Below are 26,248 nucleotides of genomic sequence, written 5' to 3'. Positions count from 1 at the left end.
TACAAATCTTTACATGTTGGGAAATTGATGCAACATTACTTTGTTCTAAGGCCTCGCCATAGATAACGACATTGCGTTGTACTCTTGATTGAATAGGATGATGACATCCATCTGAAACAGCTCTGGTCTTCCCATGGCTTCTGTGTGTATTACAGATTGATACATCTTCTTGTACGGTGGATCGTTTAACTTGCATTGGTTTGCGCTGATTAAATCAATGAAACCTATGCTCACATAATGCCCCCACCATCAACAAAGTGAGGAGGGGGATAAAGAAGTGGGTCCTGTCTGTCCGCCTGTTCACTGCATTTTGTTTCCAGAACACAACTCAAAACCCATTGGCTATTTATTTTCACAATATTCTCAACACCCAGCACTGACGTGGTGCGTTTTGCTGTTCATGGATTTTTGTTGTTTCCATTTTCTTTAGTTTCCATGGTTACCAGTTGGACTTAGACTCATTCTCATGTTTGTTTCATTTCAGAAGCAGACTTCAAATAATATCCGATATTTCCAGCAATTGTTTTTACACATAATAACCGAGTATGGAAGTGGAGTCTTTTGTCATTGAGGAACTTTCATTGTTTGACCCCCCCCCCCCTCCTCAAGGTTATCAGTTGAATTTTGGCTCAACCTGTGAGTGGGATTTGTGTCAAATGACAATTAATAAAAATGGCATTTTCCAGGGACATCTTAGAAAGCTCCTTTCTTCAGTAACATGCACTGCAGAAGTGATGCCGTGTAATGTCTGCTAATAATCCAGTTCATCTCACTATGTAGAGATGAACCAGGTAGGAGTCCGTTCTGTGCATGCTTCCTAAGTGACACTCAAGAAACAGCTGGATTTTGATACAAGCTCTGCAGAATGGGTCAATGTCACAGACAAAAGAATACAATTACTGACTGTGCGACGTTGTACCACTTTGTTGAGGATATTGCTCTAAGGCACACAGAGCAAAAAGATTTGTACTGGCAATTATGCAAATGTTAAAGTGACACGTGAGTCTGTGCCCAACATGATGTGACGAGAGGGGAATTCACCAACATGCCGCTACCTTTAGCATTAGCACTGTTCACACATTTGCTCATCTTAGGCTGCTTCCACACCCCTTCCCCTCCATCCCTATACCCCATTACCACCCTCGTCTCCACCCCCCCCCCCCCCCCCCCTCTTTCCTGTTCTCGCTGCAGTGTTGCTATAGCAACGGAGAAATGTGGGAATACCTCCGTCCTTCAGAGCGCACAGGGGGTGAGGCAGGCAGAGGGAGAGGATGCGAGACAGACAGAGAATGAAGGGGTAGGCAGAGACAAGAGGAGGAGAGGAAGTGTGGAAAAGACTGTTGATTAAAAGATGGCGCGCCAATGGCTGTGGCTTGCTGCATGAACGGACGCCATTGCCTGTCACTTATCCCCTCACTCCAAATCTGTGTGCCCCTCCTCCACCTTCCACTCTCTAAAAGCCACCCTCACATTGATATTCATTCTGTGTGATGAAGAGCGCCCTACTGTTATCCGACTGGGGGTGTGGGGGACATCATGGGTGGGTTTGACTGAGATAGCATGGCGTTGCACAGACCTGGTGTGGCTTCACTCTGGGCCCTACACACATGTCATTTGTTTGCCAATCCATGTGATCCTGGATGCCTCCATTTGTAGTGAGGCTGCAGTTTCCATGACAACGGTCAGACTAAAATAGCAGCCCGCTTCCCTCATCCTCTCTCTGTATCCTTCGCTCATAATACACTCATAACTGTTCATTCCTGATGTTGGCCCTCTCTCTATCGGGCTAAGATGTCCCACACTGCTCATCAATTCCATTCATCATACGGACTGAAACACATGAAAGCACCCCCCACCACCACGATTGTTGCTTCACACACACACACACACACACACACACACTGACAGGGGTATCACTTCTCCTCCCACATCTTATTTCCCATTTTCAGTCTCTCGGTTACCCTGCAACAGATTCTGTCAGCGTGCATCAACCTCTGCATTGCCATGACAACGGTCTTGAAAATCACTGCAATAATTTCCAAGTGGCTGTAGAGTCTACATCCACTTGGGAGGGAGGGAGAGAGAGAAGAAAATGGGTGGCATGTGTATGTTTTATACATGTATGAGTGACAGAGAGAGTTGTGAGTCTGTTTACTGACCCTTCAATGAACCAGTGTGTATTCGCATTATCATATTCCACAGCACATAAGCGTGTGATGGTGCATATATTGGTGTGCAATGCATGTATGTATGTGTCTGTCTCATAGACATAGCCTACTTTCTTTTCTTCCGCACAGACTCTTGAGTATGCAGATACTTTCGAACCTATGACCTTCTTGCTGTGAGGCAACAGCGCTTCCCACTGCACCACCGTGCCACCCGAGTTATTTTCATTGACGCATATTGTTTGTAGACATGTGTTATTGCTTGTGGTTGTGAATGTGGACCAATATTTCATATTCATGTCAATCGACGTGTGTTGAATCACTGTTAAAACAGGCGTTTTCTTTGTGCATTGTTGTTATTTTTCTCTTTGAAGCTTACCACACATATGGATGGATGGATGACCCTTCACAGACACACATATGCATCGTATGCTGTGCATATGGGAAATAAACCAGCCTTTTTAGATCATCCATGAAGAAACGAGTCCGTGTGAAGTCACCACAGCTTTATTTCAGATTTATGACAGTGAAATCTTGATAGAATGATAAACCACCTCATGAATACTGCACTGTATCTGATAGATCCTATCTTATCACTTATGAAAGATGATGTCATCACTGCACAGCTCTATCGTCACACTGACTAATCCTGTTGTATCCCATAAAGCTGCTTTGATAGTAACGGATACTTACGCGTGTGTTGAGTCAGGGAAAACGCTGCAGGCCCTATCATTTTGAGGCTAAAACCACGGCAGATGACATAGCGGGTCATAATGAATGTTTGTGGCACTGGGCCACGGTGTAGTGTGTGTGTGTGTGTGTTTTTATGCATATAGTAGTACAATTTAAGAAGGTAGGTGGTTGGTGGATCCTTAGCCCATCTCATTGTTGTGTTGTTATTCCAGTTCCTTAACGTATGACTTATAGTTTTGAAGTTGACCTGTCCACACTGAGAGTCCAAACATGTTCTTAAAATAAAAAGATGACTCGCCATGAGGAGGGGGTGGGGGGTGTCTTGCCACTGCACAGTGGGGAATTGACAGAGACAATGATTTGGACTGTGACAGAGAGAGAGAGAGAGAAAGACGGAGAGAGAGAGTGGGGGAGGAGGTCAGGTAGGAGGACTTTAAAAGTGCTCCCTATTTTACCGGAACATGCAAGTCAATCCGGGTGTGACTGGAGATTTGGGATGCACAGCAGTCTGCTTCCATCGCTAACTCGTTTTAGTGAAACGGCAGAATGTGTGAACAGGTTTGCTGAGGTAGGTGCTTATTTTGTTCATGTATGCTGCTACTTATTAGAATGCACCAATGCATTGTAGGGTCAACTCGAGTGCTTGTGCAGAGCATTTTTGAAATTCATGACCGTTCAAAAGTTTCGGGTTACTTAGAAATTCCCTTATTTTTGAAGGAAAAGCAATGGGGTTTTTTCAATAATGACTTTAAACAAATCATAAATCCACTCTATACATTGCTCATGTGGTAAATGATTATTCTAGCTGCAGATGTCTACTGTTTGCTGCAGCATCGACATCGGTGTATAGAGGCCCATTTCCAGTAACATCACTGTAGGTTTCTAATAGCACAATGTGTTTGCTCATTGCGTCAGAAGGCTAATAGATGATTAGAAAACCCCTCTGCAATCACGTTAGCACAGCTGAAAACAGTTTAGCTGGTCAGAGAAGCTGTGGAAAAGACCTGGATGAACCCCAAACTTTTGAACGGTAACTTGCTTGACTAAAATGTCATTCCCCTCCTGTTTAGCAGGGGAACTCTGTGAAGGCGGGAGACATCCAAGAGTCTAAACGATGTGGAAGCTGTTGAGAAGTTTGGGCTGTTTATTCATTCTCTCCTCCATCTACGTGACTGAGTGTCGAGTGCTGAAATTTGTTGTTGCCGTAAGTCTACCCACTTGTGTTCTCCCGCGTACATAATTAATACTGATGCCATTTGCACCAAGTTATTTTGCGGCGTAATCACATCCAAGATGTTTGTACAACCTCACTGACAAGATTTATTTGTTGAATGCTGGAGCTTTACCATCATCTGGAAGCCACTTTGGATCCCGCAGGAATGGAATTACTGCACATTGTTCCTGATTGCTCAGCGGTTTTCTGCTCCGTGAGCATTATTATATTTACACGTTTGTGTCATGGATTACTTTGAGCCTAAACTCCCCCAGACTTTAGCGCTTTATTCATAAACCTCTTTAAACCTCTAAAAATGTTTTACAGACTTAAGTGAAAATCACAAATGCTTTTTCCTGTGATTCAACAACAATATGACATCACAATGTTTATTCTTTTAACACCTAAAATTCTTCATACATTCCACTGCTGTCATTCCCACAAATGGATTTGACTGTACAGTGATGTGTCTGTTACAATGGAAGTTTGAGGTTCAATTCATGGACATTTTTGATTAAATATTGTTTTAGTTTGTTTGTGCTCAAACGTTTCAGGGTGTTTTGCACAGACAATGTCAGTGAGGATGATCAAAACTGCGACTAGGTTGTTTTTGCAGTTTGCAAGTGTCCACAGTCCCGTCCTGAAAGCGAGCCAAGTCGAGAATATTAACAGAGCAGCTTCGACATTTATGTATGGATGTCGTCATCGAAATGTCTCCTGTGTCTCCAATCCAAACGGGTCAATGGTCCACGATGAGCGATTTCTATTTCTGACGTCCGTCTCAGGGTGGCATGTTTTCCCATTAGAACACAGTGTGTAACGACTGGCTCAGCGATGGAGTCAGAGCCCATGTGACACAATCTGTCGTGATATTTAAGGTGTTCCGGCACGGCGATCGATCGCCTCTTGAGTCGTATCCCAAAGATCCACATGGGGAAGAGGTGTGGGCTCAGGGCTTTGGACAGCTGACTGAGGTACTGGATGCTAGCGCTGTGTATGTGTGTGTGTGTGTATACGCAGTAATCTTGTAGCAGTTTGTATGGGGGCAGGCGTGCATTGCCTTGAGGTATAAAATACAATAACACTGGACAAAATAGAATAATAAGAGACAACATTTCATAAAATGCAGTAAAGACAACATCCAAACCATAAAATGTTATTTTATTTTGTCTTATATTGTCACTTACTTTGAGTCCCAAAAAATAGAAATTATGTGTCAAGATTTATCCAGAAATGCACTTCATCTGCAGAATAACTCCAGTGAGAGCATCAGGCTCAGCACCTTTCATAAAGCTAAATGCAGCTGGGTGCAGCTATAAGAGCTGTAAGAATGACAGTGTATAAACCTTCTTACAAGGAAGCCATGTCTTCAGACCAGACAAAGAACTTTGTAGACATTTGATTAGATTTTCATTCCTGACATTTTTCTGTTCTCTGGGAATTAGTCAGTTTATTATCTCTAGCTCTGTGAGTCCCCTTAGAAAGCAGGTGAAATTAGTCATTTTATGTAAATATGCCGATTTAGACCTTACAACTTTTGGAATATGCACCGACAGGTCAGTTGATTTTCCCGATTTTCCTTTCAGCTGGGCATGAGACAACAGTTTGAGCTTGGCAGGTTTCTAAGGAGGCGCTATGGGAACTTTCTCGGTGGAGACTACAACAGCAAGGAGGTTGGTGTGGCTTGGGAGGAGCAGCCTGATGCTTGTGTCCCGCTCGTCTTCCTTCTTGCATGTGAAATCAAGCCCGTCTCATCATCTCTAATGGCCGTAACAGCATGAACTAAATGAGTGAGCATGACTCATGCTGGTGATGGCCTTGTTGTAGACTGTAACATCCTGGGCTCCACACACTGTACATTTGGTAACACGCGTGTTGGCTCCGAGTGCCCCCAGGCTGCACGCTCAGCACTCTGTCATCACGGAGATGTGATTTCTTTCTTCCTGCCTCTGTTTTCTTTGCACTGTCGTCCTTTTTCTCCTTCCCTCTATCCCACCCCCTCCCTCTGCCCCTCTGCTCTTTCCACCAGTCCTCTTCTCTGTCTCTTAAATAACACGCAATTACCTTTAAAAAAGGACAACTCTTCTCAGTGCCTGTCATTGGTGATTTGTCGTCCAAGTCTCAGTCAACTGGCACCGTACCTTTCCCTGCGCTGCCATGTCTGTTTTAATTTGACAAAAGCATGAAGGGGGGGGGGGGGGGGCATTCTCGGCATCACAGGAACATCCAAGCTTATCAGCGTGATTTACTGCGTGCAGAAACCTGACACAGGGTGACAGGGAGATACAGACGAGCGAAGGCTGATGTCAGAATAGATCACAGTGAGAGGGATCTTTTTGCTCCCTCCCTCTCCTCTAACTTGGATCTCTTCTGACTCTCCTCCATGTTAAGGGAAGACCTTGGTTGACTTGGGATGAACAAAGCTCACTCATGACACGGTGCTGCTGCTGCTTTGCTTGTTGCATCTATTTAACATTTTTATTAAAAGGAAATGGGGAAACAGAAGACTGCATCTCGGCTTCGGAAATGCAAATGCAGATTCTTCTGAGTTTCGATGCACATTCCATTTTCTATAAAAAGCAAATTAATGCCGAGTGTCTCATTTGGAATAAATTCAGTGGTGTCAGTGAAGAACTGGAACCGTATGTGTGCGTTTGGATGCTATGTTCCCAACAGTTGTATGTACGAAGCACCGACTACGACCGCACTCTGATGAGTGCCCAGGCATGTCTTGCTGGGATGTTCCCTCCAACCAGACGTCCGGCTCCCATCATGCCCCAGTTGCAGTGGCAGCCTATACCCGTGCACACTGTCCCCAGGGCGCAGGACAAGGTGGGCTGCTGATCCACATATGCAGTGTACTTCCTTTCATGCAGCAGCCACACACAGACAAACTCAGACTTGTATCTGTTGTTTTTTTTAAACCAGCGTGCAGAAATTCCTTACTGTTTGAGAAGCGTGAAATGAACACCTAATTGTGCCCAGAAGACCGGCAGTCCCTGCAGTAAATGCACATTATCTCCGCAAATGTTCTGCTGTTTTCAAGCTGCTGAAGTCTCAAGGCAAAGACTGTCCGAGGTTCAGAGCGCTGATGACAGAGACCTTTGAGAGTCAGCCCTATCAGAAGTTTCTCGGGGCTCACCAGGTAAGGCAATCCACAGAAGAGGACAGTCTTCCAAATCCTCTGAACCATAACTAATCCCTGGCATCTGCTCGATGAACCGAAGGCTCTACTCAAAGCTGAGTTTGTGTTCAGCATAACCTTTCTATGAATCATGTCCCTGTTAACCACGCACACGAAACTTGTTTGTAATACTTCCCCCCCCCCCCCCCCCCCCCCCGCCCCTGCTCATGGTCTCCATTTATAAATTAGCAAACATTGTGCAATGCACATTTCGGTACAGAGTGAAGTGTATATACTTCACATTTTCCAGTGCCAACGATATCAGCACCTCCCGGTGGACGTGTTAGTTATGCCGTAGACATCGTGTCCTCTCGGTGATTTTTTTCTCAGGCAAAGGTGACTCAAGAGCCTAGAAAAGCTGCACAGTGCAATTTCTCTCGCATTCTCAGAGACGCTAATTAACGGCTGGATTGAATTAGATTAAGACTTTACAATGAAAATGTTTTAATTAAACTGAGTCCCATGTGCTGCCTATTAAGGTGGTGTTTCAGATGAGGATGGGGCCTCCAGCATTGAATTTTAACACCCTCTGGTGGCTGCATGGTACCTGGGCGTTAGAGGCAAGAACCAGCACAGTGCCATTATGAGCCCTTTCTTTAAAAGGAGAAACATTCCCTTTAAACTTCTGACAGGCTTATATTTAAATGACTTAAAAGGACAAATATATTAATTTTTAGAATCTAAAATGGGACTGATACTTTGAAACTTTTCCTGCATTTTTACCATTGTATTGTCACTGCTCAGTTTGAAGTTTTGCTTGAGTAGGATTTTGAATACGGAAACTTTATTTTTAATGACTATTATAACTACACTGTTTTAACACATTGCAGTATTTTGTGGAGGGACTTTCCAACCGCACCGGCTACCCCGCCTCCAAACTGCTTGGCAAAAAGCTATGGAAGGTCTACGACACTCTTACCTGTCAGGTATAAGTCTCATGGACCATATATAAAACCAAAAATAATCGCTAGGAATCCCGTGTGCCCCATGCTTCTGCAGATGTCTTCATGACATCTGCAGAAGCATGGGGAGGGAAAGCAGCTTTATACACACAGTAAGACATGAATAGACAACACATTGAAATTATAATTAAATTAATATGAGCTGCAAGCATTTAGGGCATTAATACTTGCAGAATGAGCATCTGTTATCTTCAGAGTGGTGCTAAAAATAGATAAAAATAATAATAATGGGATAATAGGAAAAAAAATAGACTACGACGTGCATTTTAAATTGTTGAGAGCCATTAGCTGTTTAATTTGATTATTAGCGTGATGCAGAGTAATGAATATGATTTTCCTTCGCAGAGGATCCATAACTTGACTCTCCCACGCTGGGCCACCCAAGACGTTTTGGACACCCTGAAGAGAGTTGCGTCGTTTGAGGTCACGTACAGCATCCTCAGTTACAAGAGAAAAGAAAAGGCCAGACTTTCTGGAGGTGAAGATGCACAACAGAATTAGCTCATTTGATGCACCGTTGAGAAGTGTATCTCCTGTTTGTTTGTGCCTCTCTGACGGCTCAGAGTCTTGGGTCAGCTCTCCAAAAAACATATTGGGATACGGAAGCTAATGGGGCAGAAATGATCGTGGTGCTAATATGGCGAATAAGCTCTGTGAAAATTGAATTTGCACTGCTGACATTGAGGTGTTGTTTTATCAGGGGTCCTACTGCATGCCATCCTCAGGAATTTCTCCAGGGCTATGGAGCAAGGGAGCCCTCTCAAATTCATTATGTACTCAGCTGTAAGTTCAACATGTGGGCGCATGTAAGCTTTTGTGCAAAAACGGCTCCTCGTTTCTGCGTATAATGTCGTGACGTTGGTCTCTCCTGGCAGCATGACTCCACACTCGTCACCCTCCAGGCTGCTCTGGACGTGTACACCGGCCTCCTTCCCCCCTACGCTGCTTGTCAACTCTTTGAGTTCTACCAGGAGTATGATGGGTAACGGAGTCTTGTTAAAGTCACATCATGCACTCGAGTTGTTACATATTTACATGCTCCATTGAGGTCAGATGGCCAAAGCAAACAAACATTGTGAGTAATTACATTCAACTGCCGACGTCCATTCATGTTTTCCTTGTCAGTTCAATGGGATTCTGGCAGCCATCCAGGACTGCAATAGCCAAATAGGCACATGATACAAAGCCATCTTCATAACACTTACCACAACTGTGTCATGTCATTCTGCAAATCCTTACAAATCCCCAGTTCCTATTCTCTGGAGATGCATTACCGCAATGACTCCTGGCGCGACCCCTACCCCAACCCTGCGCCAGGGTGCAATGGGTTAAACCCGTGTCCTTTGGCCGTGTTCTCTGAGCTGGCGCGGGACGTGTTGGCAGACAACTGGGAGACTGAGTGTGGGTCCAGGTTGAAATGGTCAAGCACAGGTAAAGAAATAATTATTTTCCTTCTTGCACAGACTTCCTTATTTGTCTAATTCAGCGCTGATTAATTTCCAATTTTCACTTCCCCCGTGTTTGGATTTTCAGCACAGACCATCTGTGCTTAAAATATCACGGCTTTCTTGGAAATCCAAACAAATATAAAATCACATATTTGTGCTTTCTCTCCCATAGGGGTCGTCACAGCCCTTGCTGTGGCTGTGGGCCTCCTGGTGGTGGCGCTGCTGTTCAGCATAGGGGTAGCAATCCACAGGAAGAGAGCACACTATTCCAGGGAGGTGTAGTGCAGATATCTATCACATACTGTATGTGCCAAAGAAAAACACAGAAAGGTGCCTCTCAGCTGTGAAAACGGCTCTAATAATAATATGCTATGTGTGTATGTATCCATGTTTTAGCTTCTGATTGGGTGAGTGTGGCGGTGTCTGAAAGCCAAAAGATTTGGCTGTATGCACCTCAAATGTTATGCTATTGGCAGACAAATAAAAGATGTTCAAAATACACATTTGTTAGCTCAGGCATGACTTCATTTTATTTGACTCGTTCTTTTAACCGCGTGGAGTTTAGGACCACGCACTAAACATTCACTGTTCATTTGCTGTTCGGTTTCTCACTTCTTGTCTGGATCTGTAGCCACTGCAGGACGAGACAAATAACGAGGGTTAGGGTCACTCGAAAAATACGCACAAAGGCAAACATTGTGCCGAAATAAAAATAAAGGAGGGCTTGTAAAAGCCAGACAATTCAAATTTGAGCAGTGGGCATAAACTAAGTGGGCATTTGGCTTTGAGTTTCACACAATAAGCACGGACACCCAAATATTCGCTCTTCTCTTCTCGCCGTCTCACATTGAAATCACCCACTCATCTCCCTCGGCCATCCTTCTCCAGCCAGCTGTTCTTACTTCGGATTTCTAGCTTGCACTCCACTTCATCCGTGCCCAGGTCGTTGACGGCCATGCAGGAGTATTTGCCCCCGTCGAAGGCGCTTGGCTTGCGTATGTTGAGGGTCAGCACCCCCTGGTTGTTCGTCATCAAGTATTTGGGATTCTCTCCCAGGAGCATTTTGTTCTTCATCCAGGTGATCTTAGGCTACAGTGCGGGAAAAATCAAATAGAGACAGAATTCTTTTTTATGTCATTGCCAAACTGAACCAAATGAAGAGCGGCAGCTGCTGCGAGTGAATCACGCTTTGCAGGTTATTTTTATTTACCCTGGGGAAGCCTCTGACGGCGCAGCTGATGGCAGTGCTGTAACCGGCCACTACAGATCTGTCCACAAGGGGTTGAGTAAACTTGGGCACACGGGACATGTCCTTCTCCTTATAGGGGGTCTGCTTTTGCACCAGGCCTATGGAGGACCGTGAGATGGCAGGCAAACTTAGACTACCCCCCATGAATTAGAGGCAACACAATATAGCTGACATATTTTATTTATTTATACACATTAAGATGCACCTGTCTTTGTGATGGTGGCCGTGTTCTTGCTCTGACGCGGCTCCTCGCTGAGGCCACAGTAGTTCTCACTGTAGATGCGGAACATGTATTCATTTCCCATGATCAGATCTGAAGCCGTGCAGTTTGTGCGTCGGTTGTGCTCGTAGACGGTGAACCACTCCTGGGAGGAGAGAGAGGACAGGGGGCGGTTCGGCCAAAGACACGGAGCACGATGTGAGAATAGAACGTCTGAGACTTGCTGCAGGATTACAGTTTGTCACCTTTGTCTTCATGTCTGCCTTCTGGATTGTGTATCCAGTGATCTCACAGTTGCCATTATCCTTGGGGGGCTCCCATTCCAGTGCTGCATTGAAGCCCCAGATGTCTGTCGCCCTCACGTTCACAGGAGGCGCAGGCTTGTCTGAGTGGGCAAAACATAAGAAATTCACTGCAGTTGTTCTGGAACAATCTTTAAGGCATAAGTAGAAGAAGACAGAACCTTACCAACAATCCTGATTTCAATGGTGGCTCTGTCCTCCATGTTCTCGATCTTCAGCACGAGCTCATATTTCCCAGAGTGTTCTCTCTCAGCAGAGCGGATGAAAAGGATGCTGTCGATGTTTGAGTTACGGACGTTGACCATCTTTTCGTCAAGGGGTTGGCCATCCTTGTACCAGGTTGCGACCGGGCGTGGTTTACCCTGGACGCAAAAGAGTTTAGAAGTCAGATTAAGAGGGAATCTTCTCCCTCAGCTTGAACAAAAAGTAAGGAAGCGCGGCTGATCTAATAGGAAACCTGAGTCTGTCACTGCACTGCCAATTTCTCAGCTGCAATAACATTGCCTATATTGTGAGATTGAAAGCTGAGAAAAGATTGAACTGTCCTGCCCAAATATAAAATATGATCCGGTTCTTTCTTGCCTAATTAGTTTTCCGAAACATATTTTAAGGGCTGCTTAGCAGCTTCGATATTTCAAATCAAACGAGCCGAAGTCGAGCACACCCAAATGGCAGCTCATTACACACCTGGGGGAGTATTTATAACCTTAAGCGTAATGGAGCCCTGCAAGAAAGCATGACCTTATGCTCCCTCCAGGGTTCACTGGTAATGTTTATTATATGATATGCATTTTGTTGTTTTATATATTTTAATAGGCCTGTATATTATGGTTTCAAGGCATCAGTGTCTAACCTGGAAGGGGATGGTCAGGTTGAGCTTCTCTCCTACTTTCCTGATGTACTTTGTCCTCAGCTCACGAGGGAGGCGGATTTTAGGATGTTCTAAATCAGGATAAAGATTGTATTAAAATTGAATGTATAACAGTACAGCAGCATTAAACACATATTTACATGTGGCCAACCACAAGCTGTAAAAGCTCCCTGAGCTCTGTTGGATACGACATATAATCCTGGAAATCTGTTTCCATGCCCTCTTTGACTCACGCCTGCTCACAGCCTAACCTGTCTGACTCACCCATGATCTCACGGATGGTGACGGGCTGTGTCAGCGTAGCGGGGGGGCTGCGTCCAGCTACGTTTATTGCCACCACCCTGAAGTTGATCTTCTCTCCAACGGGGAGGTCACGCACCACAAACCACTGCCTCTCGCAAGGATCCTTGTTCGCCACTACCCACTCCGTGTCTGAAATCAAAGAGAAATGGCGTGCAATAAATCACAGCAAGTGGGAATTGAGTTTTACTCATGACCTTTTTTCTGTTCTCTTATTACATAAGTTGTGATAGCGCAGTTTATCTGCTTCAGGCATGAATTCATTTATTGAGACTATGAATTAAATGCATGCCGTTGATTTGAAAGTGCTGGTAAATTGTCAATGGCTGTTCAAATGATTCTTGCATTTATCACCTCCTTCCTTGCAGTATTCAATGATGTAGCCGTCCAGGCCCCCGGCTCCGATTTTCTCCGGGGCGAGCCACTTCAGGCTGCATGTGCTGTCTGTCACGTCATGCACCGACAGACGCGTCGGCTCACTTGTTGGGGCTGAGGGTGTAAAAAACAAAAAAACAAAAAGAGATTCGAGACAGCTATGAGGAACAAGGGAGTGGCTGAGAATGACACATAAAAAGATGCTTGTGTTGCGTACCAATAGGCATGAAGGGTTTGGAGTTTAGACTTGGTGGAGACAAGCCAATGCTGTTGACGGCAAACACTCTCATCTCATACAGAACCCCTTCAATCATCCTCTTGGCCTCATATGTGGTGGAGTCATAGACATCAAAGTTGAGCTTCGTCCATCTGGAGGAGCCTTTCTTCTTCCTCTCCATGAGATATCCTGATTGGGGAGGGGGGAGTAGCAAGCATTAGCTTGGGCAGAATAATAGTTACACACACAAAACACAACCTAACCCGTTAAATATGAAGTGGGAAAATCCATCTTTTACCTTTGAGCGGTGCACCGCCATCAAATTTGGGAGCCTCCCAAGTGATGGTGGCACTGTCCTCTTCCACAGATGTGCATTTGACATGCTCAGGGGGGTCGGGCACATCTGAAACAAGATTTGAGTTGGTTTAGCATCCCATCAGAAGCTTTTTAAAACATCACCGCATTGCTGACATATCACTAAGCTCTCCACTTAGTACTTACCCACGATCTTCACGAACAGAACGGCCTTATCCTCTCCAGAAGGGTTGGTTACACAGATGGTGTAGTTTCCCTCATCCTCCCTTTCTGCCCCCTCTATAACAAAGCAGCTGAGGTCTTTCCTGGACTCCACTCTTACCCGCCCTTCATTCTCTGTAATAGGCTAATAAAGGAGACAATTACAGGCTGGAGGGGTAATTATCATAAAATAAAACCCTCTAGTCCAGCTTTGCAGTTTAAAATGAAAACAGTGAGCTTATTGGCCACTGATCATTACTTGTCACCTCCTTACTTGTTCTCCTTTTGACCAAACAACAGTGGGCGCTGGCTCTCCTGTGATCTCCACATCCAGGCGGAGCTTATTGCCGGCCACCACAATGATGGTGTTTTGGGAGACCATGTTTCCAGTGGTGTCCAGGTGGATCTTTGGAGGATCTGGATATCGAACAGTCAAGAGATTGTGTCGGTGCGTTATTTGAGGTAAGAACTCTCTTATGAAATTACCGTGCAGGCACTTTAAAGCTACCCACCTTGTCTCGGCACATAGTCAATCTTGATTTCTGTTTTGAGAGAAAAACAGAATTCATGTAATGTAACACAGGTTGTTGTTGTTGATTAATGCGATTTATTTCTTGTCATCCTCCTGTCCGTCTCACCTAAGAAGTTGAGTTTGGCAGACAGTGACAGAGCGTACCCATCAGGAACAAACGTATAATCTCCGGCATCCTCTGGCTTCACATCATCAATGACCAGCCGATGAAACCTGAAGCAACGGAGAAGATTTCAATCCTCTAAGGAGTAGAAATATGTTCCAGCAACCATTTCTGTATTCGTTGGTCCTCGTACCTCCCAATGTGTGTCATTTTGATGCGATCACTCGGCAAGACTTCGACTCCATCTTTGAACCACTTTCCGGTGACCTTATCGTCAGACACCTCACATTTGAACACAGCCTGGTCCGTCGCCTTGACCGTCAGATCGGCAATGTCCTGCAACACCTCCAGTTGTTTCTCTGCATAAAACATTGGGATTCATGAGAGGACAGTTCAGGAAGGAGAGCAAGAACAGGAGAATGCTGCTTGTAATCTGAACCGTCTGACGTCTGCTACCATGAGCTGCTTATAAAGAGATGCATTAAGCCCTCCGGACAGCAGTTACAATCAGCTGCATCCTCAACACCGAACAGCCTACACTTGAGAGGAAGGAAGAATATAGCAATGTAGAAAATTCATCTCTATCAGTAACACCTGTTTAAATTAATGAATACTTTACAACAAATACTATTCATTTATTATAAAAAAATGTTTTAATTATTAGTTACAAAAAAATACATGATTACCTTCCACTTCTAACTCTCCTTTGGTATGGCCCCCATTTGTCCATGCATGGTACATTCCAATGTCATCCAGGGTTGCTTCCAGGATAATGAGTGTGTGCTTCCTGCCATCCTTCTTGAAACGGAACTTTGCGGTCTCCATGTCTTTGTGAAGTTCAATATCCTCAAAGAACCTGGAGGAGAAAATGCAATAAGCATGTCTGAATCACATCACAGAAAGAAAGGTAACAAAGAGCCAGGGGTAAAATGGAATCACAATATTTATCATTCAGCAACTGACATAAATGATTTGAAATATGAATTCATAAATGGGAAACTGTGAATATTTATTTATATACATATGTTTTCTGTGAAATCCTTCATCAGCTTAGTGAATTTTGATCTCAAATTTGCAAAAAATACCAGCCAGCATTCATTTATTTATTTATTCTTACAAACATGAAATTGTAAATTAATAGAATATTTGTGTTGAATACAGAAATGTAAATCGAAGTACAAAATACAGTTCCGCCATTGAGAGATAGATTAAAGACTGATGATTTTATTTTCAAAATGAAGCCCATTCCACATGCTAACATTTTGCCATGTGCCAGAGCAGAGAGTTTCTCATCATGTACAAACCTATATAGTTCTGGACTTTGCTCTCTTTGTGGCTCTTGCTTTGGGAATTTGTTGGACTTTGTGATTTGCATCATATTTGAACACTTCCTTAGTTTTAGTGAAATATTTTTGTTTCTCTTTTTGCCTTAGTTTTATCTGCACAAGTTGTTGCCTAAGGTTGCAAAAGCATAACTTGAATCAGACAACATTACCATGTTGTGCATATACTGACCACATGACGTGGGCGCCCTCCTCTGACACCTCCACCTCAAACTCCACTCTCTCTCCAACAACCACATGATAGTCGTCCATTAGCTTGGTGATGGTCACCGGGGGCTCTATGCAGAACAGAGGGGGGATTTTATTTCTTTATTTATTTTAAATGTCAGGCTTGCAAATTCACAGCTTTTAATGTCACACTCAAACGGATGATTAACTCAGTCCAAAACAGGCTGCACCTTTAACGAACACCTCTGTGAAACACTTGTCGTCGCCAACCACACACTCGTACGCAGCGTCGTCAGCCAGGGTGGCTTTGTTAATGGTGAGCGTTCTGATGTTCCCGTTCGCTTCCATGATATACCTTTCAAAACAGAGTAAAGGATAAGTGTTGGCATTTTGAATGCTTTGGTGCAAATGCCTACAGAGAGAATGCTTTGAATTAAGTGTTATTTAAAAAGTGACTTCAGGGGAGATTGGATGGTTGCCTGTAGACCCATTTAATGGGCTTCACTTTTCACCTCAGATATTTGTCACATTCAAATTTGGAAATGAGCGGTGACTATCTGATCAGCTCATCTGCATTGCTTGGCAGCGTGGCTGGCCTTACCCTCTGGGAGGCTCCTTGTGACTGGCTAAAAAGGAAGCGCATGCATGGCAGCCTCATCTGACGATGCTAATTTTAACTTGATATTTATGCAACACAGAACATCAAGTCCATCTCAGAACCTGGTGGTGATGCAGACTAGGCCACTGTCTAATTAAGAAAATTCTGTGCATGGAACTCAGAGCAGCGGAAAAGAGGCTCGCAATGACCTGTGTGAACTAATGGTAATTGTCGTGTGCCTGTGTTTGTGTTTTCAAGCATGTACTTGGCTGAGGGTTTGATCTCCTGACCGTTCTTCAACCATTTGACCTGGGTATTGGGATCGGTCACCTCACACTTCAAGACAATTTTCTTGCCCTTATCCACCGAGTAGCAAGAATCGAGCCTCTTCAGGAAAGCTGGACACAGAAAGGGAGATTTAAGGTTTAACAACCCATAAGCTACTAAAAAATCTTCCTTCTCTTATTTCCTCTGCACATCCTCTTCTGTGCATCGCTCCCCTGAGGTAAAAATCCCAACTCCTAAATTATGCCTGTCCTACTTCCAACAAATCTGTACTCCTTCACCGCCTTTCACCTCTTGCTCATCCCGACTTACCCTCACTGTGCTTGGGCTCAACCTTCATCTTTTTAAGGCGTTTCAGCATGCCTCGCAGGTCAGTGATGCCATACTCAAAGGCAATTTTCTCATATTCGCTCGGATGAGCAGCCTTAAGCAATTCCCACACGTCTATTTCTGGTTCCTCCTTTACAGGCCTCTTCCTGTTAAGGAGAAGGGGAAAATTTACATTCGAGAGGAGAAGCAAGATGCTTTTTTTATGATAAGAAAAAATATATAATTCTACGATAGTGGCATAAACTCAGTGTCTCACTTCTTTGCAGCTTTCAGCAGAGCACTGAAATCCAGGTCTCCATCATCCTCTCCGGCATCCCTGTGTGCACGGAAAACAACATGCGTCTAAAGCATAATAGCATGACATGGCACAACATCAAATCCATGGCCAGACACCACCTTCCCTGAAAAACACGTTCACACAAACGCTATAAAGTTCATGTATATATATATGTATTCCTTGTTGTATACTGGCACTGAAACATAAAGCCCGGCCCACTTACGCTCTCTTGAAGGTAGACAGGATATCTGCCTGTTCCGTCTGCTGTGCAGCTGTAACGAGAGAAGTTGCAGAGAGCGCACATTAGAGACGGATCGGCGAGAAACATCAGCATGCATGGAATCTGAGGGAGGCTCAGTGAGTCGGAGTCCACTTTCACTCACCCTCAACAGAGATCTCAAAGATGGAGCTGTCACACTTGTCTTTTGCTGTCACCTCACACCTGTAGCCACCAGCATCTCCAGGGACCACTTTGATGATCTTCATTTCATATGTGTAGATCTTGGGGGGCGGGGGGGGGGGGGTTGGCATCAAATGATTACTTCTGGAGGATGAGATCCCAAAGGACAAACCTCCCGTTTTGTGTCCAACACGCACCTTTGTGTTCCTGTCGTAGGTTTCTTTGAACTGTACGTGTTTCCCAGCCTTGCTGCCGAGGTCCATCCACTTGCCCTTCAGCCACTTCATGGTCGGCTTCCTTGTCAGGGTGGTCGAGTCCACCTTGGCTATGAAAGTGACATCCGTTCCTGCCACCCACAAACAAACAAATAATGAATACAACATTATATAAGCTGGCCTGTCGTGTCAAATGTTTATCCATTCCTTTGTGTCTCTAACCTGCAACAGCGACTACATTATCTGGTGGTTTCTCCACAAAGAGGCCAGTGAGCTCGGTCGACTCAGGCTCTGAGAAGAAGGAGAAACAAATCATTTATTTTTGGTTTTTTAATTGAAATTAATTTTTTGTGGATACAGTGGAGGCTGTCAAGTGTTCTTCCAGATCCAGAGACAGAGTAGAATAATCCAAAGCGCAACGCACACAATGAAATATCCCAGAAAAGTCTGAATCACACGCCAGAATATGTGAAACACAGTGAACAACACTGAGTGATAAACCAATTCATACATTTAAAGCACAGAAGGTGAATTTACTGATAGATGTAATTCATTATTTCAATGATTAGTTAATTGACTGGGTTAAAAATTAATAATTCAACCATTTCTAATCTAAAATTTAAACTACTGTAATATCTAATCCCATAGCAAGGATTAATGGTCAGTAAGTGAACAATGCAATGTGGTAATATTAGCATTAAGTAAAGTAATATTTATTTATCTATCTCACTTAATACCTAATCATAAATCCCATTTTAACATGAAAGTATAACTCTGCTGTTATACTGTCACATAGGTGTCAGATCAAACTCAAACAAGGCAACAACCATGACAGAATCATAATTCTGTGGGATTACAAGATTAACACATTCCTTGTGGAGGTAAGATAACATAATACTACTAACTACTACTAAAACAGAAAGTAATCAAATGTTTTGATTACTGTCCTTTCAATCCCAAACATGGTATTCATTGAAATTACATTGGTTACTTCTTTTGGACCGATATTGCAAAGCTGCTGTAGGTGTGTGTGTGTATACAGAGCTCCTCTGTATACAGCCATCAAAACCACTAAAGTGTGACTTCAAAGAAATGGCTCTTATTATGTTTTCTTTTGAGCATTTAAAAGATACGAATAAAATATTTTACATAAAAATGACTCGTAGAAGAATTGTTTTGTATGTTTTTATTTTATTATAACGTCAAAAACTTTAGGGAGTAAAAAAAAATAAACTGTCAGGAAAATCATTACAATATTCAAAATCAATACTTTCCCAGCGCCTCCGAAAGATCTGCAGTTGGCAAAGTGATGGTAATTCCTGTCACACATTATATACCTGTACTGTACTATATGTACTATAAAAATCAACATGAAGACGCAAAAGTGCTGAGAAAAGCCGGCGACTTCTCCACATGTGACAGAAGGTCATGAACTTCTCAGAGGTGTCAATTGGGCTTCACTCAAGTCTTTGCGTGGGGAAAAGGAGGAGGTTTTAATGTCGGTAGATTAGCAGACACCAACGGAAGGCTTGGCACTTTCTCATCCAAACTAGACCAATGGCAACTTGGTATTTTATTGGCTGCAGCTGCCATTGTTCTACGACGACTGTAACTCACAAACAACAGCTGTGTTACCGCTCTCACTGTTTTAATTGCCAGAGGGACAGAGGCGGAAGACAGCTGATATTGTAGGTCACAGATGGGATGGGGCGCACTCTTCACGTGGGTGAACACAACCAGCATGACTGTCATGTGTCAAAAAAAATGTATCCCACGAGACTGAGATCCTGGATCGGGCTATTGTAGCAGCTTAGTGAAAGATTTTTTTGAAGATTTATTTTGGGAGATTCGTCTTGCAGGATGATGAGCCGATACCTTAAGACAACTGATGCGTTGCATTGTTTTGGTGGTGTGCTTTCACAAAAGTACCAAACGATTTAGGAAAAAAAACAGCAAATCAATGAATTCAAGCCACATGTAACGAGTAATAAAAAATCAATGTTGCAATGTCAGTCCAAACCGTAGTAGTCAATATAGTTCCAAATAACACAACAGGTACACGTGGCACTTCACATATTATGTGACGTCTTTACTGGCACATAATACCAACACTCAAGCCATAGTTCTGGAAGTAAATTATCGACAAACAGGTCAATAAAAGTGTTGTCTCTTTTCTTACCATCCCCATCAGTCTCTGAATCTGTTACAGACAAGGAAGCACATTTAACAGAAAAAAAGCTGCTGGGAAGCATAAGCTCATTGATGCACAGGAAAAAATGACGCACAGATGGAACAATGGCCGACAGACAAGCAGGAAGTACCATGCGCTGTTTCATAAAAATAGACCAGAATGCAATTCAGCCTTGGACTCTTGAGTTGAGGCATTTTCCTTTTGGCATGCTTATTGAAACTGCATGCAACAACATAAATAAATAAATAAACAGAAAGAAAACACCGCTTGTAATCAATTGTGGCCACCAGAATGTAAACCAAAGCAAGTTTAAATTCACACAGCCTGCAACATATACTACACAGTATATGTATATATCAGTCAAAGGAAGAAAAACAACGTTGGACATTCGGTGTAAACTCTATAATACTGTCATGCATGCAGTTCTATCAATCCATCACTTAGTCACTACCACATTTAATATGTTTTTTATTTGAATGAAAGGCAATCATTCCGCAGATCAGAAATTTTTTGTCCAAATTGTGCAAAAATGCATAATGAGATGAACCTGAAATGTTATTTTTGAAACAAACAAAAAAAAGTCATGCAGCTACTAAACTTTTAACACAAACTATACTCATGTATGCACTTATATGTGAATACATTAGATGGATTAAATATTCAAACACATTTCAATGTGCTGTATTCTGCCTTACCTCCATCTACTGGGGGTAGATCTAAGGAAATGAATAAGAAGTAGCCTGAGTCCCAGTATACGTGCACATATTTACACTGAACTCATTCACTATGTTTAGACACGATGAGCCGAGGAAAAAGTTAACATAAAATGTATGTTGCTTCCAGACACTGAGCGGTGCCTGCCATCTTCTGGCTGGGAAAATTCAATTCAAGGTTAACTCATTGAAAAGAGAAAGTTGATCAAGACTGATCACAAAAACAAAACATGAATGTGTGAAAACAGAGGAGTTGCAGTGTAATGCGTGTGACACACAGTCCAGGGACGTGGTGAATGCATCCAGTTACAGTCAGTGAATATTTAAATTCACACAATGGTCATCTTCCTTCAATGCAAGTTTAAACATAAAACCTTTAAACATTATTTCCCTTTGGGAAACACTGGCATGATGCGTCATGAGGACATCAGAACGTTACGCACTCCGTTTACTGGAGGATACACAATCTGTATCTGTGTGTGCGGCCTCAGCTAGCACAGGAACTAACCCATGATGCTGAGGGCTAAACGTTAAACACAAACTCTCTGAATGAACGCGGCGTGATAATTCCATTATCAATCTGGAGTGGCTTCACGTTGTTATGATGGGACTGGCCTAACTGCTCGTCTCACTAATTGCACAACTTATCTAAAGCAAAAGCCGCTTGTTCGATATTATTCACATAATTACCCCTGACTGATTAGTTCAGATGCATTTCTCAACACGGTTCAAATCAAATCTGTGCAATCGTCACAGATTAATACGGTGGCTCATTCTGTCGCACAAAATACATATAAATATATCACAAATAAGGCATAACCAACTGGTGCGTGATGGTTCCACTCCTTCAGGAGTCTGAGCCTGCACTGACACTGGAAGCTGATGTAATATTTGAGCAGCAGTGAAAATGTGAGAGCCGTAACCAAGTCACTGTGTGATAGAGTAAGACACACGAAAGGTCAACAGGAGAATGCTGAGGAGCCGCTGACTTACCCTCCCCTTCTGGTTTGGCTGTGGAATAAAAAAAAACAAGGAGGTGATTAGTTACAAGCATCACTTCCTGCCTCTGCACACATTGAGACAACATTTAATTTCCCATAATGCCGTTTCTGTTCACATAAAGAAGGCCGCTCCTTGTGTCCAACGGGATTTGGAGCAACGGCTCTTGAACATGTATTTTCACTTTACATCGCACCGAGTGAATATTTAACTGCGCGTTTTTCTGACCGTCAAGTGAGTAATCTTAGACTGTAAATCCATATGAATCGCTCTGAGGTAAGAGGATACGTTCTATTAAATGACAGCCTTCGACATTTTTTTATGTAGTTGCTCAATCTTTGAAAGCAATACTGTTGAAATTGACCGCTTCGTCTCTATTTGCTGATTGGAGAGATAAATTCCGTGGGTCCACAGGGCTTCAGAGGATGGCAGACAGTCAGGATGTTTGGTGAGGGGAGCCCAGTGGGTTTCATTGTTGAGGCCTAAATCTGCTCAAAGGAAATTCTCACCCAAAATAGAGGCATATAGGCTAACTCCTCGAGCGCCTGTGTGGTGTCACTGTAGTAGCTGGGAAAGGCCAGGCTCGGTGTCTCATGACTTTTCTGAAGTGATGCCACATTCTCTTAAGTCAAAATCAGTTCCCTTGAATAGTTGAACCAACTTGACCTCGCTTGCTTTACTGTCCACATTAAACTTGTCATTTACTCTCAATAAAACAGGTTGAGTGACCCTGTATTTGGCTGCTTTCAATTAAATCTTTAAATGCATATATACGTTGTACATATATATGGTTTCTACACCACAGCAGTTAAATTCAATGTATCTGAGCTCACAAAGAACAGCTGCTCCTCGCAGATGAAATATCCCCTCCAGAGACTGCCTGTGGTTTCGAATGCCGTTTCCACAGGTTTCATATTTGCCATGGATTGTATATAATTAGAATCTACGCTCTCGGGAGCGTTTTTTGTTTGTTTATTTCATGAGAAGATATCTGCTCTCGTTTTTGTCCCCGTTTGTGTTACTAATTGTTTATTTTCTATAGCAACGCTTGTTGTATGACCATTAGGTGAATGAAAAAATCTCAACAATTAACAGTAAAATTCTGTTTTTACATTAATAGATTATTCTATTAGTCTCTTTTAGTATTTTAAGCACGTTTGCTTAATATTTTCAAATCCTGGACTTGTGGAACAGTATTCTCTCAAATATTAGTACTCTTGTTTAAGTATTTGAATGCATCTTTCATATACAGTCTATATCTTTATTCTACTCTCCTTTGGTTTATTTCTGGAAGTATTGTAGATAATGAATATCTATAGTTTCATGCTCTTTGTGGTGAGTGTGGGTTGGTGTCCACGTTTACGACTGACAGTCTGATTTACAGGTTGGCGTACACGTCGCCACCCAGACATAAAAATCATATTGGCCAGCCTCATTCAGTTCGACCTTTAAAGACCTCTGATTGGCTTCAAGTTGAAAATATATCTCAATATCACATAAATTTAAATTTGTAAATTTGCATTTGTTTTCAGCCGTCCTGCGTTTAGAAGTCATAGAAGCTTTTATGTGGAGGTACAGGTGTTGTTTTGTTGTTTGGATCAATGCACACAGGCCCAAAATGCAAGTGGAAATTGAAACAGTATGTCCAGTTTGTGTCGATTTTTATGTCTAAACAATTCTATTTTAGTAAATTAAGGACATGTAATTTAAATAAATCTGCAAATGATAGATTTTTTTGTATTCAAGTTAATTAAAAAAAGTGTTCATATTTATTTTTTAAAAGTGATTAAAAATATTGCTATTGTGTCAAAGTTGCGTTCAGTTCTAATGACCACGAGGCAGTGTTCTGAATGTAAGCAATAGATAACTTAATGATTTGTTTCTGCTGGGATGATGGAAAGGCTACAGCAAAACCTGATATGCTTGGATGCATCAAATGGTGTGGACTTATAAGGAAGAGGAAAGGTCAGGGGTTATTGCAGACTATTTTTAGACAGGATCTTGCTGCTCAGTGAGAGAGCACATAGAGCATTTCAGCCAATCAGAAATAAACAGTTCAGCCAACAAAATCAAATGTAAAATATATGGATTTTATTTTCTCATTGTAGAATAAGTGGACTTAAACTGCCATTTTCCTAAGATTGTAATAAGAACTATTTTATATCGGTTGTATTTTAAAGTTCAGATGAATGTTTTAAGGAACATCAATTATTACTTTATTAATTTTAGAAGATTTGGAATTAGCAAAGCGTTAAAGATATCCTCCGACAAAGACATTGCAGTCACTGCTAATATAAGAAATAAAATGAAGAGGTGTGGATGGTGAGACACTCTCCCCACAGTCACTGACTGACTCATCTCACATGACAGCAGGGGGTCTGTCTCACCCCCCCACCCCATCTTTAATCTATTGGCTACAAACAAAAGCTATCACAGTATCCCAAATTATGATTGGTTACCTTCCACTGAGGGGCAGGACCTTAATTCAAACAAATGCATTCAATCGTGTGTTGCCTAGCGTCGGTTAGGGGTAGAAATTATTTTTTTGAGGACTCGACAAATAAGTTAGGAAATCATATTTGAATTTGCATGATATTTTTTAGCTTAAATTGCTGTAAAAAAGGTAAACATTTGCAGTTTAAATGGATAGCATTGCCATTCTGAGTGAATTCAGCAACATAAAATGCTTCACAAAATAGGCTCTTTTTTTAATCTATCGTACATGAAAGAGATCAGTTATAGCTAGCATGAAACATAAGCAGGCCCTCCATGCAGCACAGAAATATAGCTGTGCAAATTTAGCTGTTGTGCATGAACCTGCTGTACTTCATCACAACTGTTGCAAGCTTTCCTGTCAAGTCAGCGCTCTGTGCTCCCTTGGGTGGGGTCAGTAGCATAGTGACCCCGATGACGTCAAAGCAGCGTTTTATTTATGGCCTTTCTAGTTTTCTTTAGGGAGAAATAACAATGTGGCAAAGAGGCAAAACACTCATCTCTATTATTGCTTGAATCTATCCAGCAATTTTGGATTTTTTTGCTGTCATTTACATTTTATTTTTCTTATGATTATTTTTTATTTCATTTAGCATTACGGTAGCAAAGGGCTATGTTACATTGAGTTAGGTTTAGGAGTCGGAGCCCCTTGAAGCGCATTTGTTACCCCTTAATATTTTCAGCAAATGAGATTTAAATCATGTTGACAACCACTTTTTTGATTAAATTGAGGAGCATGAATTTTAACATCTGGTTTGAAAATCAAACGTGACAATTTAAGATTGAGCGTGTGATGAGGTTGTTTTTTGATATTTGCAATGCTTTGCAGTGTTACAAAAAACATTTCCAGCAAGCAGATTCAATCTTTTTTTAAACAGCAGGCGTCGCTCCAAGATACATGCCATAGCCTCTTCAAAAGCTCTGTCGATGTCACACTCTAAATTCAACTGATTTCAGATCACATATTTGTAAAGACGCCTAACAATTTATTTCCCATTTTCATATCAATTTTCCTGCAACATCCTCCGATTTAGATTAGTGTCTGTCTTTTGCAGGTGAAAGCCAAATTGAGTCGTCAATATCGCTCCTAAAACCCCGGCATAATTACAATGCATTCTTCGTTCACAAAAAAAGTATCTGCATACCTGCAGGGACAGGAACTGGCATGGTTATTCCTGTGTCTTCTCTCTGCTGCTGGAAGACTGGGGGGGGCGTGTGGCGCTTATTCCTTTTATTTCTCCCCTCTCTGTTATTCAAAGCTCTCCTGGCACTCGAGTCACCCACACCCTCAAGTGAGCGAGGAGCTCAGGAGACGCCGACAACACCCTCAAGGAGTTCAAGAGGAGATGCGCTCAGAGTGAAAGCGTGCGGAAGGGACAACAGAGGGAGGCGGCGTCGAAAGGAGTCACACATCCAGAGTGATTCATAAACCTGTTGAGCTCCAATGATTATCGGAGAAATACTAAATACACTGAGATGACCAACAACCAATATAGCTTTACCTGGAGCCAAGCCATGTAAAACGAATATTTCCACCATCACCTCCGTTGGCACATATTAACGTCCAGCATATTACTGTGCTGGACAGATTTGTAGAGAACTGATCTGACTTTACATTCGGCAGACTTTAAATATATTTGCATCATTGGGGAGTCAGTTAAAGTGACTTGGCAGCAGTGGAAGAGAGAATTTGGATCCTTTTTCCTAAAGTTTGACAACTTTTAATCACTTTTCGGTGAAGAAAAAGATTGATTATGATGGCAGCAACTGGTTAACGTAGTAAATGAACAACAATAGCTAGTCATCCCTATGTAAAGGTAAGAGCCTAATAAAAAGCAACAGTAGCATGGCCAGTCAGACTGACTGACCATGTACAGACGGTAATG

At 42.6% G+C, this 26,248-nt stretch overlaps 2 protein-coding genes across 4 annotated transcripts; one reads left to right on the top strand and one right to left on the bottom strand.

Annotated features, from left to right (window-relative positions):
• Nucleotides 1-3,972: 3,972 nt before the first annotated feature.
• Nucleotides 3,973-9,947, top strand: LOC137910432 (testicular acid phosphatase homolog). The gene is made up of 11 exons (XM_068754869.1): nt 3,973-4,062; nt 4,950-5,045; nt 5,658-5,744; nt 6,748-6,903; nt 7,118-7,216; nt 8,086-8,181; nt 8,563-8,695; nt 8,918-9,000; nt 9,093-9,199; nt 9,467-9,648; nt 9,838-9,947. The coding sequence occupies exons 1-11, from the start codon at nt 3,973-3,975 to the stop codon at nt 9,945-9,947; spliced, it is 1,239 nt and encodes a 412-aa protein (XP_068610970.1).
• A 221-nt stretch (nt 9,948-10,168) lies between these two features.
• On the bottom strand, nt 10,169-25,644 carry mybpc2b (myosin binding protein Cb). 3 transcript variants are annotated; one of them, XM_068754951.1, is made up of 30 exons: nt 25,508-25,633; nt 21,864-21,881; nt 20,853-20,873; nt 20,146-20,166; nt 18,189-18,257; nt 17,949-18,097; nt 17,735-17,852; nt 17,575-17,623; nt 17,331-17,390; nt 17,057-17,220; nt 16,725-16,857; nt 16,092-16,216; nt 15,866-15,971; nt 15,037-15,206; nt 14,544-14,709; nt 14,354-14,460; nt 14,228-14,257; nt 13,990-14,132; nt 13,701-13,860; nt 13,498-13,602; nt 13,200-13,388; nt 12,962-13,096; nt 12,572-12,739; nt 12,290-12,378; nt 11,603-11,798; nt 11,380-11,519; nt 11,120-11,279; nt 10,876-11,012; nt 10,568-10,754; nt 10,169-10,299 (listed from the first exon to the last, which is right to left on the bottom strand). In XM_068754951.1, the coding sequence occupies exons 1-30, from the start codon at nt 25,527-25,529 to the stop codon at nt 10,274-10,276; spliced, it is 3,363 nt and encodes a 1,120-aa protein (XP_068611052.1). In that variant the 5' UTR covers nt 25,530-25,633; the 3' UTR covers nt 10,169-10,273. The 3 variants fall into 3 exon arrangements, with proteins under 3 accessions (XP_068611052.1, XP_068611051.1, XP_068611053.1); XM_068754950.1 differs by lacking the exon at nt 10,169-10,299 and having other exon boundaries at nt 10,512-10,754; nt 25,508-25,644; XM_068754952.1 differs by lacking the exons at nt 10,169-10,299; nt 20,146-20,166 and having other exon boundaries at nt 10,512-10,754; nt 25,508-25,644.
• Nucleotides 25,645-26,248: the final 604 nt, after the last annotated feature.

The sequence above is a fragment of the Brachionichthys hirsutus genome, chromosome 21, assembly GCF_040956055.1.
Source record: "Brachionichthys hirsutus isolate HB-005 chromosome 21, CSIRO-AGI_Bhir_v1, whole genome shotgun sequence".
Taxonomy (NCBI): Eukaryota; Metazoa; Chordata; class Actinopteri; order Lophiiformes; family Brachionichthyidae; genus Brachionichthys; species Brachionichthys hirsutus.
The sequence above is the reverse complement of the archived record's forward strand: the minus strand, read 5'-3'. Positions and strand labels throughout refer to the sequence as shown.